Source organism: Hetaerina americana, unplaced genomic scaffold (assembly GCF_022747635.1).
Source record: "Hetaerina americana unplaced genomic scaffold, ioHetAmer1.1.p SCAF_17, whole genome shotgun sequence".
Classification (NCBI taxonomy): Eukaryota; Metazoa; Arthropoda; class Insecta; order Odonata; family Calopterygidae; genus Hetaerina; species Hetaerina americana.
Window position 1 is genome coordinate 5191535 of NW_027286730.1, and position 20295 is coordinate 5211829.

The 20295-nt window shown below is 41.6% G+C and overlaps 1 protein-coding gene across 1 annotated transcript in view; it reads right to left on the minus strand.

Moving 5' to 3' along the window:
• The window catches only part of LOC139687157 (dopamine D2-like receptor), a 44474-nt gene extending 25149 nt beyond the window's left edge, over positions 1-19325 (minus strand). Inside the window, exons 1-2 of the mRNA XM_071584290.1 lie at positions 19167-19325; positions 18637-19114 (exon numbers count right to left, since the gene is read on the minus strand). Of these exons, the coding sequence (XP_071440391.1) occupies positions 18637-19114; positions 19167-19325 (637 nt within the window). The remainder of the gene's footprint in view (positions 1-18636; positions 19115-19166) is intronic.
• Positions 19326-20295: the final 970 nt, after the last annotated feature.

Consider the following 20295-nt stretch of genomic DNA (forward strand, 5'->3'; position numbering starts at 1 on the left):
CTTCTTCGCTTTTATTTTAAAGCTTAAGTGTTCGAAATATTCAAGCGTCTCTGACTCGGAAAAAGCCTCAAAACGAGTTTTCAGAGATCCATGATAATTACCCGTAATCATATTTCTTTTCTGATTTGAGTAAGTTTTCACGTTGGCTGCCAGACTATTAAGTTTAATTGCGAGCATAATTTTATTACTGATGCGTCGTAATTTTTAAGTACGTCCCGTTGATAACTTTTGGTGGATTGATTTTTTTAACGTGAAAATAATTCATTTCCCTTTGGCGAGTATATCTTCACCGTTCGCATCCATTTCTGGCAGTTAAGGGGATGTCACGCGGTGCGAAGGAGAAAGAGCGATGAATGAATTCCCACGCGGAATGAATCCCACGAAATGAATGAATTAATCTTTATCTGTGAGCGCCGCATTCGTTGTCCTTTTTCGAAGACCGCGCCAAACAAAAAGGGAATTTTGCAGCATTTTCTTGCTAATGAAAAGTCTTTCCCCTCTTCTCTTCTTTCCTGTTTGCCTTTCCATCTCTCCACCGCCTTCATGCCGAGGAAACGTGCCTCTTCCCTTTTATGGGAGGGTAAGAGGAATTTCTTCGCAAGGAGATTTTTGGGAGATGTTTCTCTCGTTCCTCAATGTAAATAATAATAGGATTCCTCGCGGTAGTTTTCGCTGGCGCCTTGTGTTTTTTTTCTTTACGTTCCCATCCCCAGTGTTCATTCCCTTCTCACGGAAATCCCGTCCCGAACCTTCCCTCTTCAGCTCTCTCCCTTAAATATCGCTGGGGCCTTTTCGCAGTTTCCTCTTCCTCCCCACGCTCCACAGTCTCTACCCTCCTCCATCTTGAACGCTGAGTCCGCCGGCGAATGTTTCAATCCGCCGAGGAATCCGTGCCGCGTGAGCGCATGCGCCATGTTCGTTGTCAGCGCGTGGGCGAAGGAACCGCTTTAATAAAGATGTGACTTGGACCTGCATTAGTGAGTGAACGCAGGCCGTGTTTCCTTAACACCGGCTCATCCCGGAAACGGCTGCGCAGGAAGGTCGGGGGAAGAGCGATCACTTCGCACCCGCTGATCCGCACGGGTTTCCTTGTGAATTGGAGTGAGAGTTCGGTAATGATAGAGCCAAACGATTCATCCACGAACTTGAAAACATTTTTTATTCGACTGCGAAATTTTTTTAGTTCAAACATTGGAAGGCGTTTTTGATTTTTAATTATTTTCAATTTTATGTTGCGGACCATAACGTTCTGCTCTGCCGGTTTATTCTCGGTTGATCTACTGCTGTTATGGTCATGTTTCGCACCAGTTCTGTAACATCTTCTGTAAAGGCCTCATTTTGTATCTTGGTCGGATACAAATGGTCATCAGAGCCAACCAAGACCAGCGCTGCAGAAGAAACCGAAAAATCAGAACCTCTGCAGCTGATAGTGCTGCGAAAGTCTTCTGCATAAATTTTATTTCGCGTTGACTAAATAACAATTTACTACGCATTGCATCAATATTTGAGATGACATGTCTACATGAAATGTGAATTTGACTCTGAACAGTAATGGAACCCGCACTGTTGCTATCCAATCCGCCTAAGTAGTGGTAATCATTGGGGTGTTACGATTTATGTCAAATTGCACCGTGTATTTTAAGGCGGAAATTCCTCGGTGGCAGTACAGCGTGCTTGATTTCGGATTCCCACCTGAGACCTTCTGATTAAGCGGCAAGTGCGTGACCCACCGATAATCGAGTTTACAGTGCTCACATAATCCAAAGACCTATAGCGTGTGTAATTTGGTCAGGTCCTTCTCTGTTTCCGTATTCAACCTCAAATTACTAATACATTTATTTGTGATATTTGTGCATCAATTCTACAAATTTTACTAATGTAAGAAAACATTTTCAAGGTAATTTTATCGCATCGTGGGAATCATACTTTTACGTTTGTCGAAATCTCTTTGGCCAGGTACTGTAGCAAAATATTTGTATTTTGCTTGCCTCTGAAGAAGCCATAGGGATTGGCAGGTGAGAAGTAGCTGAAAGAGATTTAATTCGCGTTTCCGTGGTATATACATGAGAATGGCATTTCTTCGATTTGGGTATTCAAGGAACAGAAATTTCTAATGGTTAAATGATATAAAATATTCAATTATGTATTTAGAATAGCCTATTTTGATTATTCATCCGTTGCTATGTGGCTGCGAAAGACGTGTTTTGGATGACAAGCTACTTCGTATCTAAACTTAATAAATCGTTCCCCTTGTTTTATTTTTGGTAATTCGGAATCTCTTTTGTGGACGGGTTTTAACCTGCCAAATGTACTCCTCTTGTTCGGAGCGCGATGGCACTAATTGCCAATGAGAGAAATCTGACTTTTCCTGTATGCGGTTATTTACTAATTGTAGCAAACCCTTGTGTCGTCGCACTTTTCCTTCTTTGATCCTACCGGCGTGACTGCTTCCAAGAAATGTCAGCCTTTTAAACTGCTGCGCTTTTCCCCAAATTTCCTGTAAATTTACCGAGGACTTTTCCTTGCTCATTCGCCTAACCCCCTGACTCCCTTCTCGCTCTCTCTCCTTCACTCCCACCCTTAACGTTCCATCTCGTCACAAATCTCTCGTCGGATGTTTGGAGGCTGAGACGCTCTGGTTCTCCGTCGTAGCAGAAAGACGAGAGAGAAATAGGGAATTGTTGTTGGGTGTTCGGCCAGGATATCGGGAGGCGGATACAAAAGAAGTGTTCTTTGATGAAGGGATCGACGCTTCGTCTTTGAGGACTGGGATGTTTGTAATGGGATTGAAACGGGGGCACAAAGGAGTAATACGTGGAGGATGGTAGCCGTCGGCTGCAGGAACCTAATCTTTCTGGCCACGCTCTTTAAGTGAATAAACGAATTAAATTCCCACCATCCAGGTACCGAGAGATCCTGCTTGACGTATTAGTTGTTAAAGCAAAGTCAAGAATAAAAAAAGGGGCAGAAATGAAAAAATCTTGACCCGTCTCATCTCTGATTCACTTCATTTTTTTGTAATCCGAGTCTGAGAGTGTAAATGATGCATTTTTTTAAAGGTTGTCCCTAAGTTGAGATTTTTTCGAAAACACTGTTAAATGTACGTATTATTTTCATGGTTCCTCGACGTCTTGTTAAAATAAAATTAAAGGATATAGTCTTTTGCATAACAAATATTTTCTTTTCAAAATCTTTCTTTCAAAAAAAAGCCAATGGAATATTATCCTTTTCCAATTTTTCTTCGGTCTTTTAAATCACCACATCACTTAATCGGAGAATGGCCATATTGACCACCAAAGAAGTCATTTATCTGGAAAAGTTAGAGAAACAGTTCGTGGAAATGTTTTCCTGAAGCAAATACTCGGCACTTTCTTTGCCTGAAATTCTCAACACTCAAATATCACTTCATCCATCGTAATTAAGTTGTTCATTTGATTCCATTGTAATGATATAATTCCTATTTATTGAAGTTTGACTTGCCGTTTTTTGTTTAATGTATACATTTTTATAAATATTTTCTCAGATTGTTCGGCATAAAAATATCTCAATTGCAAACATTTCCAAATATTTCGCCCCCTACTTATTATCTCCATGTCTATTTGTTAGCAGACTTAGTGGTGTCATTTTTGAGTAAAAATTACAATAAAATATAATTTAACTAGAAGTAGCAATTTATTTAGTCTCCTCATGGCCGCCGCCGCCATACCAACCAAGAGGCTGTGGTGATGGAAAAGTACTTGAACGAAACTTGCATAAAATTTGACGCTATTTGTCTCCAATTAATTGCAGCTGTACAATTTGAAAAACATTTTTAACAGCCCCATGCAAGAGGATAACTCACCAGAGCAAAACTCAACCTACCAATCAAGCAGTAGTGTTAGGATAGTGTGTTAAGACGGAGGAGGTGCAAATTAGGGAATGGCGAATGAGATGAAAACCTGTGCTCCTTTTTTGGAGCGTTCAAAGTGCCCCTTTGGGTCATCGTAATTTATTCAAATTCGCTCTTATCCGTAGTTTCCGTGGAAATCATTTTAGGCGCGTCCGCACTCCTTTTTTTTAGCTCATCGACGTTGAGCCTTGATTCGTGTTTGTGATGCAAATTATAAACTTCCGTAACGAGTTCTTGTACTTCTGCTGACAGCAAGGGAAATCTGTAGTCACCCTGGCCCTTGCCTCTTATTACCATAGTGAAGTGCAGACATAACTTTAACTTTGGTTCTCAAGCGCCTCAAAATTACTCCTTATAAAAACATATTGTGGTTCCTCCTCAATATGTGGCGATCTTTTGTCACAATCGTAACTTCCGATATTCTGACTTGTGTACGAAACTTAAAAAAAATATGAGTGAGTAGCTGTTTTGACCTTAGTACGACTTTCGCCCCTTGCTGCGTAGTTTACATTAATTTTGAATCTTTTTGAACTAAACATGGTTTGTTTATTCCCTCAGCTTTTTATCTCCGTAGGTTTTCATGGTCACCATTTAAATTGTTGTATTTTCTTAACTTCGTCGTCAACCAAATAAAGAGATCACTGTTCGACGTAGTCATTCGGGGAAACAGCTAGGATCCCATTATTTATGTCAACAAAACCACCTTTGAATAGCTCTATGGAAAAAGAGTGGTAAAAAACAGCTTTCGTCTGCAAAACAAATAAAATGAATCACGCCAGCTTCTTTTCTTATATTCATCATGCATCCTTACACGGTGGGCATACGGTGTCGATCCTAATGCGTTTGTCTTTTCTTCGTGATCATGTCTTTGTCAACGAATACGTGAATGCACCGATTCCCCTTAAGAAAAACATCACAACAGGTCTTCCGGAGAAGGTGGATCTTCTCCCGGCGTGAGCGTAGCAAATGTAAGGAGCAAAGAAAAGAATCCTCCACCACTTCACCTAAGCCCTTGTCGAGCGATCCACAATCGCGCCCTTGCTGGATAAATATTTGTCCTTGTAATATCCTTCAGGATGACGTAATAAGGGGCAGGGTACGTCCTTATCTCCGTCACTCTTCATTTCAAATCCGCGAGACGAACCTCCCACTCCAACGGTCTTTTTTTACATCTTTTCTTTGCTCCCATTCTCTGGAAAGTGGTCCCCAATGACCTCTCTCTCTCGACCTATATTTCTTTTATCTCGCCCTTCGCGTGAGTTGTTTCGAAAGGTGAGGTATCCGGGTGTCCACGTTGTCTAGATTCTTCTCGTTGAGTGTACTGCCCGAGGTTTAAGAGGGATAGGGAGTGGTGGTAAGTTTCGCCTTACCGGTCGCCGTCCTGATGGGGAAGTTATGGGAAAAATCCGCATAGTGGGATGAAGGGTCTCTTATTATATTTCCGTTTCCTTCGCTTCGTCCTTTTTCGGCCGCCATCTCTTTTTGATGGAGTGGATTTCAAATGCGATAATCTCTTATTTACGTCCCCGAGGAGAATGAGGTAAGTAAGGGCGAGTGGAGAAGGGGGTTGGAGGAAATATGGGCGCGCGTGTGGTTTTTTTCCGGCCCAGCTTGAATCAGCTGTTTAAGCGGGCGGATTTGGTTTCATGCCGGTTTTATTTTTGGCTTTTCCTCCATTTTTTTTGTTCCAGAGCTTGAAATCATTTGATCTCACATTTCCTTTAAAGCCTTTGAAGGCTTCTAATCCTAACTCGTTAACTTGGAAATTGCTTTTCATGTTTTACACGTTTTTTTTTTAACTAGAGGAATTAACTTTGCAAGCTGTTTCAAGCCAGCTTCGTAGTTCTTGCTGAAGGAAAGCCATCATTTTTTTCTTAATATTTGCACCCGCGGTATTCTCGGGGATAAACACATAAAATTCATCAGCGAATCTTTGGTAATTAGAGTTGAATCTTACTTGGAATTGTAACTTTTAGGCAGGCTTCTAATTGATATTACGACTTATATTTAACTGGAAAATGCTTTAAACTTTAAAGCTTTAAACTTCCGAGTGATTTCCCATCAGAGTTTCTATTTTTTTAAATTTAAATATTTCCCGATCATCGGATGAATATAAGTAACTTTATTTGTTTCATGTTCTGGAGATGTAGGCGATAAATACGCCAAAAAATTGTAAATCTGTCTTCGGTTATGGATGAGTCTCACCAGCCTAAACGGCACTAAAATTTCGTGTAATTGAAATAAAGTTCTTACTGTTATCAGATATGAATATTTGAAATTTGCCTCCACTATCTTATTATCATAATTTGCCTCTCTAATTGTCTTCCTCTCCTATTATTAATGGCTATGTGATTCAAGTCATGATTTAACGTAGCGACCACATCGGTGGGAACGGTGAAAATAAAAGGCCTGGATTGCCATTACGTAAATCCATGAGCAGGGTGTAGTATATTGGCGTGCCGGGAAACGGGATTCCCTTTTAAATTGTTGCATGTGTGTGGGGAAGCCGTAATTATCACGTATTATGCACACGCATGTATAATTCAAGAATATAAAAATTCCGGTCTTGCCCCAGGCTACGGAAAGCCATTAAGTACGAAATAAAGCCAAATTACTGGTAATTAAATTTGGTTAAATCCAACGTAAAGAGAATATAATAAACGTAGTGGGCATAATTAGCGAAAGTACGCATCATAACCGCAAAGTGGGTTGACTATTGAACTGAAAAATTGGTCCATCGTTCTATCCCCCTCTATGGATTTAAATTTCAATCAAATTTAAATTTAATAGTACGTATATTTTAATGTAAGTCATAAGATACGCGTTTTGTGTAGGGATTCAAGCTATTTTTGAGTGATGATGTATGTGCTTGAGTGATGTTGGCCTTCATATAACAATGGACATACCGAGCACTAAATCCCTTGCTTGCTATCCAGAGAAGAAGAGTATGCCTCAGAAACTGTGAAAACTGCAGATTTGAACATTTCTTATGTATTAAAGCATTGGAATCCTATCGCCCCTTGTGCAGTTTTCTCTCTGACCACGTCTTTTTTCCAGGAATATCGGACCTTTGAATATCCTCCACAGTTTTCCGTTAGAACCTGTCATTCAAATTCATCAATAGTAGTATAACCCATGGAATTATATTTGATCATTTTTGTACGATATGTGGAAAACGTCATTACGGATAGACTAGAAATATGAAACTCCATTTAAGGAAAAGTGGAGGAGTGAATTTTGACATCAGACACTATAGTTAAGTCCAATGGTATGAGGAGCGTGTATTCGTACTTCGTATTCCTAAGTTATGCGTGCGAAATGGACCGGCCGGTTTAGCTTGGTAAGGAAAGCACTCGTCGGTTAGGCCTAAACATCGTGGATTTCAATCCCTCTTTTATGTATTTAGCATTTAATATTTGCATTGCAAACTAGTCCCAGCTTTATGCTTGGAGAGCTGAACGTAAATGTTCGTACCAGTCGACAGGGTGTTTCCATCTCCATTTTGTCGTTGACATCGTGATCCGTGTAATTGGACCGATGGAAATAGAAATAAGAATTTAAAGAAAAGAAGGAGTTAGGGAGTGCTGATGGAGTCGGAATGTAATTCCTCCCTACGGCCGCTCGACACGCCGCCGCCGTCCCCACCTCTGCCCCGACCTCCGCTCGCGTGAGTCCCCATCGGCGCGCGATCACGATGCCTGGGAGGCGTTCGTCTGGGCTGTTGGGGGAAGAGCCTATTGGGGGAGGCGGAAGGGAATTGTCGGGGGAAGACAGGCAGCGTGGGTGGTGGTCGATGGAGGTTTCTCGACGCGTGCCTTCCCTACTCCTTTGCCCCCTCCCCTTCTTCCTTTCTCCTCTTCAGTCCTCCCTCAGGCTTCACGCGGAAGAAGCATTTCCAAGAAATTCTCTTAACTGAGTCTTTCCCCTCCTCGCGCTCTACCTCCGGTCCCCTTCCCACGTAGTTTTACTCTCCTGTCCCCTCATATTTTTATGTCCTGTCTGGAGTTATTGCTTGGATGCGCCGTTCGCGGCGAGGTCACATTCAAACCTTGTTGCACCTAGATTCAGATTCCTTTGGAGAAATCGAATAATTTCTGGCCGGTAGATGTTTTAGTGTTAATACTGTTATTATTTTAATACGATGGAATCTTTTTGTCGTGTGACAACTGAGTATGAAGTATATTTGCTATGTATTTGTCTAGTAGACATTTTCCCTCCCTCCAGTTCGGTTATAAATGCATTATTCTATTTTCCGATCATAATATTTCGCTTAATTTATAATATTTCATTTAATTTTCTAAAAATGGTTTCATGTTTCTTCATTTCTCAGACATTTAAAAACCTTGAACAATAAAGTATTATTCATAAAACTCCCAGAATAGGGTAGACCTCAAGTTAGAGGGTTTTACTATTATTGGAAACACGTTTACAACTTTTGCAACGTTATTGAGCTGTCGTTTCCTAGTAAACTGCTGTGCATTTACCATGAAATAGTGCGAAGATTGTTCAACAAAGAGATCTCATTAATTTATAATATGTTGTAAGAAAGTATACCTTTATGTTATCTTATGATTCCGGTTACGTAGTACCAGTATGATATTTCATTGATATGACTATAATATTGATTTCATGGCAGCCTTTGCAAATTGAAACATTTCCAATTCTCCTCCAGTAACAATAGAGGTTACACATAACGCTGGATTGAAATGTTAAGACTTTGCCTAAACAGATTTTCGGCTTAGGTATATGTATGTAATGATGCATGAGGGTTGTGGAGATACTTTATAGCACAATTATAAGATATTTTAAAACATATAAAGAGATAATTTTAATGGATGGTGAACCCAGAGGTCTAGTCACTGCTCTAATGGGAATTAAAATTAACACTGTCACTGCCATTGTGAGGGAAGAGTTTCGAATAGCATTAAGAGCATTATCATAAATATTGAGCATTTCATTCAGTGCCACCCACATGTAGTTAACGCGGTACTAGTCCATGAGGTGTGTTTGTTCGCAGCGAGTTCTGCGAAATCATGATAATCGCGGTGATGTGTATTCATATTCCTCCCCGTAGCCCAGACCTGGCCCCAAGTGCTTTATTCTCTTTCCCCGGTGTGAAAAACACCTTCATGGAAAGAGTTTTTCATCATCAGGAGCAGGCCAAGACGCACTGGACGTGTTTCAATTTGCAACGACTGGCGCTGACACAATTCTGGAGTTAATTCAAAGAAAATTTCAGTACATACCTGTGTACACTACGCATTTTCCGAAAAATTACGTTGATTAAAATTCGCTTCCTCTTTACAAAAATCCCTTGCATTATCAAGTGAATATTATCAAAGCATCTGTCAGACTTCACCCTGATTTTGGATAGTTATTACGATATTACCAACTAAACGCTTTTTTCATGGGATGCATTTGTTTAAGTTTAATCCCTGGTCTCTTTTAAAATATCTAGTGTGAAGAGTTGCACATAAGATCGAATGCAATCGCTGATAGTTGTAGAAATGAAAGGTAACTATTTCGCTTTTTAGGTGTATTTGATTTGACGCATGATGTAAGTATAAGAAACCGGTCCAATCTTATCGTATATAATGGAGCGCGTCACCGTCATTGTGTGTATCTCGTTTGTATTCTTGGCTAACATGGAATCGGTATTAGATGATGTAATTTAGTCGACAAGTTTTTTCGTGACTCTAGCAAGTTCATCCTGCAAGCTAATAAAAAGATAGCCACGAATGCCGGATCTATTTATCATAGCATGTTTCAAGTGGGTTAAATGATTTACAGGGCCTTGTTGTCCCGTTTTGAAATACACTCCTTTTCATTAGCGTTCGTTGAATGTCGCCGGTGTCGTCGCGGTGATCGTGTTAGGATGTCTATGAGCCACGTGCGCCGTATTATGGGTGTTTTTTTATCAACCCGCATGTAAGGACACGTGGGGACATCATCGTGATTGAACGTCCTCCATCTGCCTCTGCGTTACATAAATTAGTTTTTGATGTTGAATTGGATGCTTACTGCACCCTTTTTCTTGATGTTGAATCCCAAATATCAGGGATTTGCAGGTTCTGTAGTCGTAATAAAAAAACTCGCTTCAGTACGTTCGAATCTTGGCTCTACGCCTTGGGGACCAATACACAATCAGCCATCGAAACGTTTGCAGCTGACTACTCGATCTGATGGAAAAACAGCGAAGACTACTCAAATTTCAAACTGCTTTATTCCCTCTTTTAGCTGGCGCTATGTAGTGACCGGGGAAATGAATGGTAACGTCAGCAGTTAATTTAAGTGAAAAAATATTTGGACCTCAGCTTGTCGGGCTAATCAAAGCACATTATGATTCCTAATTTTATTGGCAGACTAATGATACTGACATTCCGAGCCTATGCGTCTCATCGGGCTCGTTTGAAACTTGAAACCATGCTCGCAGTGTAGTCGACATCGGGAGCCACGGTATTTCATCAAGGCTTGAAATTGCATCGCAGCGTAACGCTGAACGAGTTACGTGACACTGAATACGAAACCTTCCCACTGCGTAAAACGACGTAACATTTATCATGACCCATATGCTATTCTTAAAGTGCCACATGGTGGACAGCCCGTGGACACTCGCCTAACCGATCGCCATAGGCTCGCCAATTCTCAGTTTCCCGCATGCGTAACTTTCGACGTGGGCGGGTCTCACGTGTATTAGCGGGAGGACTCCGCGTGTGTGCCCATCCGTCTAGCGTTTGCATCCATCCCTCTCCCACTCCCTTCGCAGAATCCCCCCACCCCCACCCACCGGGCGCCCCCCCTCCTACTCGGCGGTTCGCGCGATGTTAAGTGCTTTCTCCGCCCTCCCACTCCTGTCTCTGTCTCTCACAATTCCACTCGGTGGGCGGCGCGTTTTTCGGCCCCAATAAATTTCACCGGAAATTGGATGTTCTCTGCCTCAATTACACGGAGTGAATTTTTTCCTTTCCACTCTATACTCCTTCCTCCCTTTCCACTCGGGCTGGAGGTATAGGAAGAAAAGTGAGGGCGAGCTTTTTCAGTGGTGAATTAAGGAAGACGCGGGTTTTTCCTATTTTTTATTCTTCCGGAATTTGCATATTTCTCCCCTCTCGCGGGTTTCCCATCATCGCGGTCGACGATGACCGTATATCAAGTCGGAATCGTAAAACTGTTCCCCGCTTCAGGTGGGTGGAAGTTGAATTGCCGCTGTCGCAGATTTTTTCCTGCTTAAATCGCGGGAAAATCTCAGATAAAAATATTCGGAGGTGTTTAGGATCGATAAATGAGGGTGCAAGTTATTTTAGAAGCCTAAATTACTGGAATTTTTTAAAAAATTCCTTCTGGTGTGGAATTTTTTCCCCTTTATCGGTTAATGCGATGTACTTTTTTGCCACAATCTATCGCGAAAATGGACGAGTGTATGGAATTCAAGCGGCAATAATTCATTTTAAATTAGAAGAAAAGACGTAAAATGAAAACGGTTCGAGAAAATGAGCTAGGTCGAACGAAATCGTTTCCTCTGAGCGGTGCTTCAGAAAATCGACTTGAGTATTTGATTGTAGTTTGACTTTGTGTATCCGATACTTATTAGGATCATTCATAAACCTTGTAAATGAAATTAAATGTTATATTCATGTGGCACCTTACTAATTAACTTGTTTCTTCTCATTTCCGTTTCGGAAATGTCATTGGATGGTACCTTTCCTTGCTTGTGGTGTTAAGCTTCGGGATAGAGGTGCAGAATGCCTTTAAGAAGATGTTGAAAACCCTATGTCGATGGAGTAAAAAATATGAATTCAAATATTCCACATTTGTTTGAAATTTCCACATGAGAGGTGATTAAGTATCACTTTGATTTGCCCCATCTAAATTTCCCTCCCCCATCTAAAGCAGCGTAGCATCAATCATAGCCCTTCACCACTCCTAAGCATGTTACATGGGTTATGGGCGACCCCTTTCCTTCCCTTTTCTTCCTCAGTTAATCCTACCGCATTGTGCGAGGGACTAACGAACACTCTCGGGGCCAGTAGTTTTCAAGATTTTTTTTCGGGCCCGAGTACCTAGCCTTAATTCATATCTTGTCTTCCTTTATATCTTTTTCAATTTTTTAGCCTACGTCTGTGTTTTGCGTCACATAATGTTTTTTTTCTCTCTCCGTCACCCATTAACTGTGTTTCCATTAGCATTATGCCGAAACAATTACTGTTAGTGTAGCTGAGTAAAACAGTACTCTAAATTTCTTTTCCGTTTTTACGGCTTACGACCAAGTCGGAACAATTCCTCTCCTCACTCGCGAGTATTCGAATTTTACTCCAAGTTCATGACGGTATATGGGTCACTAATTAATTCACAAAGCGCAGGCATTGTTAGAGAAATGAAAAGTTTCCGCCGCACTTGTAATTCTTATGGTCATACTCCAGGTTGTGCTTCTTTAAGCTTTCGTTTAATTTTTTCAGCTTATATACTGCTTTTAGTTTTACCTTATAATAGCGGGTCTTCAATGGTATGATAAAACATTTCTAGCGACCTTTTGAGTGTAGTAAAATCAGTAAAAATACTTTCAGCTTCTCACTGGACTAGAAGTAATAACACGCCATTAGTTGTGATAGAAACAGGATAATTGTGTGTAAAAGTTCTTGGGAATGGGAGGTATGAACTGCGAACGTATTCCCTTTCTTTTCTCTTGCGCGACTGGCGGGCGCAGGGAGATGATTTACGTCTGCGGTCGGGAAGTCGGATTCTCCGCGTCCTTTAAGGAATATCGTGAGTTTTGCCAGTTTCCGTAGACTCGTGTCTGCTCAACCAACCGTCACGTGATCGCACTGGGGGCGGATGGGCACATCCCTTCTCCCTCGAACGCACTCAACTAAGCCTCTAACTCTTGGGTAACGGCCCACGAACACCTTTATTCTTCGTCTTAATTTTCCTTTGCCATCGTCCATATTGTTGAGCCTACTCTCGCCTGACTAATTGGAATTCCTCTCCCATTTTGATCCTGCCTTCCACGTTTCCATTTACAACCTAGTTCTTGAATATTTCATTATTATTTTTGTCCACCTTAAACTTGATTTAATTGTTTAATTATAGGCCATAGGTGTATTAGTCTTTCTTTCTGCTTTATGATCAAAGCACACTTTCAGGCATCATTCTCTCAGTCGAGGACTTCATCGATAAAAGTTTTATATGGTTTCATGTTTCCGATATAAATTAAACTGTCATTAACTATTATTCTCTGGATCTGGTCTAGATTAAAGAATACTCGGTCGTTGTGTTCCTGTATTAAAGGGGCACATAAGTCTTACTTTCCCACGCAATTACCCGTGTTTTATTTACATTTTCCTTTGACTGGAAGAGTTCTGTGGCTGCGCTACTTAGTAAGCATGCCTCCAGAATAAAAAACGCTTCTTAGGAAAACGTTGGTAGCAAGCTGTTACAGAAATCGTACATAAGTTTTTGTTTATTGATGTTTTCTTTGACTTCGCATTCGAAACCATTGCGTTTGGGACGGCAGTTGTATCAGAATTTACTTTGAACGGAATGTGAACATCGCTGTGGCGTCGAATTTATTTTGAAGTGCCCTCTAAGAGTGTTAGTTTTGCAGCATGCTTTGGTGTACGTGAACGTGATGGAAGCAATGGAGTACTCAGTGCCCCGCACCATCGTCGTCGATGTTTCTCTGTATGTCAATTTTAAAAATAAATCCATGTTTTTTTAAATTTTCATCCGGTATTCGTTCTTTCCCGAAGAGGGCGACTGCAAATGTTCGCCCCGGTGCCTTGCGCCAATCAAATATTTGCCATTATGTCCAGCAAGCCGAGCGTTTCTTAGTTGAGTTTGTGCTTTCATATTCTCCCAGGCGTGCTAACGTTGTCCATTTATTTTATTTGAAAATATGGGGAAACGAAATGACGTTTGCTCGAAGCAGTGCTTTTATTTTAAATCTTTCATGGAAGTTTGTTTCGAATAGTAGTTTTTAGGTGAGGCGACCGGCAGCTGAGGTTAGTTTCGAGGAAGCCTCTGAATCTTGATTCCCAAGCCGAGTAAAACTTTTTAAAAGGAAGCGTTATTCCATGATTCTCTAATGATGAAAAGCTAAATGATCGCATTATTCTACAACCTGTAGCAGTGCTTGATTCTGAATTGCTGTAATGAATCCACCCTCTCTGAGCATGAGCGTATTTGAAGAATCTTATCTCATTCCATTTCCGTCAAATTTTTATGGGTGCACGTATACCTAGTGCTTCGAAATTGGCCAATCCATTAATAGACTTGCTACATCCATCTCCATTTTGAGTGAATTTTTCCCATGGAAGTGTTTATTCTGGTGCAGAGTATTACCTTTTACATATATTGAATTCATTTAGGGATCTCGTATCCGCAATAAATGAAGGTTTTTGCAAATTATCAGAGAAAAGTGAGTGGAGAGTTTACCTTTCTATTATTATTTTCGATATTAGGTTCCACGCTATTGTTTGTTTTTAGAGCAAAGGCCAGGATTCGGCGTCGACAGCAAAAAGGGGGCCGAGAAGGGTATTTTGCGGTAGGGTTCAGAACATACCGAGATATCGCTCTTGAATACGCTCCAGCCCATCTCATCAACACTTCAGCAAACCGCGCGAGTCCAGACCTCTCCTTCGCAGCAGCATTCCTCGGTTTCCCTACTTTACCACGCGAATATGTACCCCTCTCTTCCCCGATTTCTTGCTCCGCGTCCTCGACCCTATATCCTTCGCCACATGTACTCATTTTGGATTAGGCCATAAGCTTCGCTATAGAGGCAGGGACTTCTAAACGGATGAGGTGATCCCGGCTATTAATTCGACCTTGGAAAATGATATTCTAGGCAATGAGCTTTCTGCTCGTGTGAATATTTTGATATCGCAACTAGGAAATGTGATGAGACCACCGTGCTAGACGTTCTTAAGGTGGAGGCATCTCTCTTCCTACTTGGTGGAATGGCCTGTGAGCTCTCCCGATTAATTATTGACGATGGGATTTCCGCCGGCCACGTTATTTTACCAAAGTGATAGGCCGTTGTAACTCCTGGACCTCAGTTGCAATCGAACCTTGTTTTTTTCATTCCGTTTCGTGATGAATTATCTGATAATCCTCCTCGAAGAATTAGTAGTCGCCTTCACATCATTGCTCATATGCTATTATTCATCACCTCCTTTGCTATTATAACTCAATTCTGGCAGAAGCTTGGATTCGTGGGTTATTTTATAGTGTTATTGTTTTCGTGGGTTATTTCATAATGTTATTGAGTTGTAATTGTACTCGAAATGTTTTGCAATAAAGTTGCCATAACGGTAAATTCTACCCTTGTTCATCGCTGGGTGTTTGTCCCCCGCGAACTAACTTGCCAATGGTGAAATTTGATTTTTAATAAGCCATTTTAAGGAAACTCGATGCACTCTGCAAATTTACCTTCGAAAACTTCATTAGCCTAATGAAATCTTGGCTCTTTCTGAAATATTTTAAGCAAAATCGATCCCCAGAATCAAGCGAGAGTCGTTTCACCTGTTTAGTTGTAATTTTCTCCAACTTCTCGATTCCGCTCCACTCTTAATCCTTCCTTCATCTCCTTTCCCTCTATTCTTTTCTCTCTTCTCCCCTTCCTTTCTTTCCAACTCCCTTTTCCCTTAAAAGAGTGTTACGCTCGCGTCTCTCTTATCCACACCAATCCCTTCTTTCCATTTCTTGATGTTATTCTCATTCAATTGCTCCATCCCCCGCTTTCTTGTTCATAATCCTGCACTCCTTCCTCCACCACTCCTGTCGTTCTCTTCCCCACTTCTCCATCTCGCGAACTCCCACGCAATCCTTAGCCTACCCACCTGCCCTACCAATTCCCTCCCTTCCGCCTACCCTTACCTCAAATCGTCTCACTCCTCTTTTATTTATTTATGCCTTTCACCTTCCCGCACATTAAAACACCCTCCCAACACTCTCGATTCAAGAGATCTTCAGTCCTCCAGGATCCCATTCGTTTTCCCTGCCTTGTTTGCCTCCGTCTCTTCTCCCCCGGCACATCCGATCTTAAGGTAATTAGCATTGGCTGTAATTGTGCGCAAACGATGGTCCCTTTCCACCCCTCTCCCCATGTGTCAAGTTAGTCACCGTTCCCAGATTTCTCAATTGAAACACCAATGGATTTCGCCCGGAAAGGGTGCGAAGTGTTCGCGAGATAGGAGCGCCCGTTCATTCTCATGGTGTCGGAGAAGAATCCCTGATTTATTCTATCCGCTTTAAATCGAGTGTAATTATCCTTTAGGCCGAAGGAAGGGCCGTGTTGGAATTGTGATGAACGAGTACACCCCATTCCATTTTTAAAGTGCGTGAGTTCCTAATTATCAGAATTGTTTCATTATCCTCCTCGACTTTACGTAAACTTTTTTTACTGAGTTATCCTTCCTTTCTCTGCTTTGAACTCTTTAACAAACTATTATCAAGTCGTGGGAAATTCGATTTTCTTTAGCCAGCCCCAATGCTTACAGAACAAAACCTCTAGCTGTCCTTTGCACCCAATTCGCCTCGTAATTGTTAGTCCCCGTCTGTCCCTCGCCATCTTTTTGTCTTCATTCGGCTCGATTTAGAGATCGCGTCGATGGAACCTGTCAAAATTAACGGCCAGTGTTTATTTTTTAATAGTAATTATAATTTAGAAGATTCAGGATCTATTTTGACGGGAATCAGCAGAATATTAAATAAAACGAAAGATGAAAAATTCCAAATTATAATTAGCTAATTTAGAAAGTTGTCATAATTTTTAGGAATCAATGTTATGAACTGATAGCTTTTTTCGTTATAATTATTGAAAAATTCGTATATTATACTTCGGTAATTTTTTTTCTTGACTACCAGTCTACTAGCTAGTTAAGTATCTTTCCAACAGGAATGTATCATTTTCTCAAGAAACTCCCATTTTCATTCCTTCGTTTCAACTGCTTTTTATGTTACTTTAGATGTGGGTAGTATAATTTTTATAATTTAAGAAGGCGTCGGTCAGTCGTGTTTAAAAATCAAAATTTCAAAGTAAAATACTGAATACAAACGCTCAGCGCGGGAATGTTTCGTTTTCTTCATCCTTTCAAGTTGTCAAAATTCTAATGAATTAACCGGATGAGTAATTCCGAAGTAGATTGCCCGTAAATGTTTTTCATGAAGTTATATAGTATACTTAAAGGTACATGTTTGGGCCGGTAGTCTACGGACTTGTGGCGCTAGAAGCAACGCCAAATCCCCTACGAGAGTGCTCTTTTCATTGGTTTCATTATCTTTCTTGGTATGCTAATTCAGTCTCTTCGAGCCTCGAGACGAATGGTAAATGAGGCTCAGCCGAACTCATTAGCATAATCATAGTGGATTCAGCGATGATTTGAATTTATTCCATTGGATCCACGACTTATTTTACCAATTGTGGTAAAAACGTTTTTAGTAACTCTGCAATCCGTGCGACTGGAATAGGTAAACTAAGAAAATTATTTTTAGTGCCAACATAAAGGGTGAAAACATCTTTATAAATATTTACATTTACTTCATTTTTTTCCATTACGCAGCTTGGAAACGTCGTTGTTTCATAATCCACACCAAATATGGCAACTTATTGATCATTATCATCTAACTTGCTATTCCAGTGATGTGAAATATCTTATGAATTGGGGTTTACTTGCACGCATTTGGAGCGATTGAGTGAATTTTTATGCCCTACTATGATATTAAAATGTTAGGCCTTGATCCCAGGGATTGGTTAATTGGAGTTCCTAGTAAGCAGTATACGAATCCCCAATAAATAATTGTAAAAAGTCACTTGTAACTTTTAGGTATGTTATAGCTTTTGAATGTTTTATGAGCCTTTCTAGCTCTAAGATGGTCAAATCTCGTAACTAGAGAGGTGAATGTTTTGTGTAGGTTATTTAGAAACGATCGCTATGACTACATGGTAGGCAACACAATTTAATGTCAGAACTAAAATGTGTTCATTTACTCAAAATGCCTTAAGGCAAATATTCATCGGCTTTTGTCTTCCTGATTATCTTTCGCTCGTTAGGCATCATTCAGAATGTGCAGTTAGTAATTGGAATCATCATGAAGTTCGACTGATTGCCGACTGGATCGCGTGCATCGTAAAGGAGTTGGATATGTAAAACGTTATGACAAACTGAGTGGCGTATAAAAATTATTAGAGGGGCTAGATTAGGAATCAATTAAGGAGCGAATATTACAGATTATATCTCTTGTATAAACTGGAAGGATGTTTGTTAAGCGATGATGTTGAAAATGTATAATTAGCCCGATTGTACTACGGTATGAGAGATCATGTCAATGAAACTGAAGAGATTAAATGTATAACAGATAGATCTAAGATGTAGTTTTCCCCGCGAACGATAAGGGTTCAAAATAACGTCTGATTGCGCTAGGAGGGTAAAGTATTTTGGGTCAAAAGCAGGAGCCTAATCAACCCCTGCCAAACACCCTAGCGGGGGCTTGCAGAGTATTGTGTAAACTGTATTCCCTTTCCCACCCTTAACTATTGGTGAAAGAGCGGATCGATATTGCGCAGAGGAAGCTCTTTTATCGGCCTTTAATTAAAATTATATATCATACTTTGGAAAAACCAGGGGAGTAATTCATTTTGCGGATTTTTTAAGTAGATGATAGATATTTTTACTAGGGAAAATGGAGCATGCGATTTCATAGATGCTATATGGACATGTTGGTTAAATGATGGATATTGTCTCCTTTACCTCTGACGAGCGTGAGGATCCCGAGCGGCATGACGAGCACGGCGACCATAAGGTCAGTGATGGCCAGCGACATGAGGAAATAGTTGGTGACGTTGTGCAGCCTCTTCTCCCACGCGATGGCGAGGCACACGAGGATGTTGCCCGCTGCCGTGCCGGCCACCAGCACCAGCGCCAGTAGGGCCCACCAGTTCGCTCCCTCTTCGCCGAACCCCGCCCCCCGTGCCCCCCCATCCGCAGCGCTAGCGTTCTCGGCCCCCCCGGCGCCGTCCCACGCCGTCGCGTTGGAATCCCCGCCCCATGGGGGACCCGCCCCGGAGCCCAGGGTTGCGGCCTCCTCCCACCCGCCCCCGCGGGCAGCCCCCTCGGACTCGGCCCCAACCACCCTGCCGAAACCGTATCCCCACGCTTCGTCACCACCGGCGCCGCCTCGGGGCGCTCGGGCCTCTCCGCTCTCCCCCGCTGCGTTGGGCCCGACGCTCTAGCGGAGTGCGGCGGCGGCTGTCGCGGCTCCTCCCCGGGCGGCGGACCGCCTTCTCTTCGTCGGCGGGGGGTGGCGCTGGGAGGTCCTCCTCAGGGCTTCCGTCGTCTCCGCCCCCGGCCACCACCACCCCCGTCGTCGTCGATCTTGCGGCGCCGAGCGGTGAGTGGCGGGATGGTCGGAGGGCGTGGCGGGTGCGGGCCGAAACCATGGCTCCCCACCGCGCGCTGTCACCAAAGAGTAGCACCCCGCCGCGCTGCCATGTCCCCTTGGAACAAAGCTCCGGACCGCCGCCCCCTCACGGCCAGTAGATAGGTCCTCTTCCCGCTACCCCTGTACTCATTCCACCCCCCTCCCCTTCCGCTACCTCTCTTCTTGTTTTTAGGTTTGGTTTTGTCTCCAGGGTGACATCTGTGGAATTGGAAAAAATTATATGGTGAAAAAAAGTGAAGATTTCATTTCTTATTTTTTTTTAATTCCCTCAGTCTATCGAAACCCAGTTTTGAGATCAATATCTCCAGGGTGTTGGGAGGAGATAACAGAATTATTTTAGCGAAACACGTTCATTTCTTTATCCTCCTTTGCAGAAGCAGAAATCCCGTTAAAATTAGAAATAATTTTCAATAAGTTTATCCAAAATTATCTGTATATATATATATATATATATATATATATATATATATATATATATATATGTATTCTTCATGTTTAACCAATAGCTTTCTTGTATAGTGTCAAAGTCACTTTCTTAAGGTATTCATTGTGTCTGAAGTGACAATTACTCTAGAATGATAATAATTTTTTTCGTCCCCCATTATTTTCTTTCTGAACTAAACCTTCGTGATGTCATTTAATTTTAAAGGGATATTTATTGTGGTACTTTTGAAGATGATGTCCTCTTTAAACTTTGTTTGCTGTGAAAAGGTAAATAACTGCCTTTTGTAGTGTTTGCTATATGTTTGTCACACGCTTCTCTCTTCCTCTTCCAAATCCCGCTCCTCATAATCGATATAAGTGGTCTTTCACCCTGACACGAATTCCGTTTCGGGGAATGAAAGTAATCGTGCGCTATTGGGTATTTCAGACGTTGGATTAAAGCGACATGACCAAAGGTCAGCTCTTATTTATGTAATTAATTCGTGGGTCGCCCGGAACGTTTACGGTAACAATTTCCGTAATCG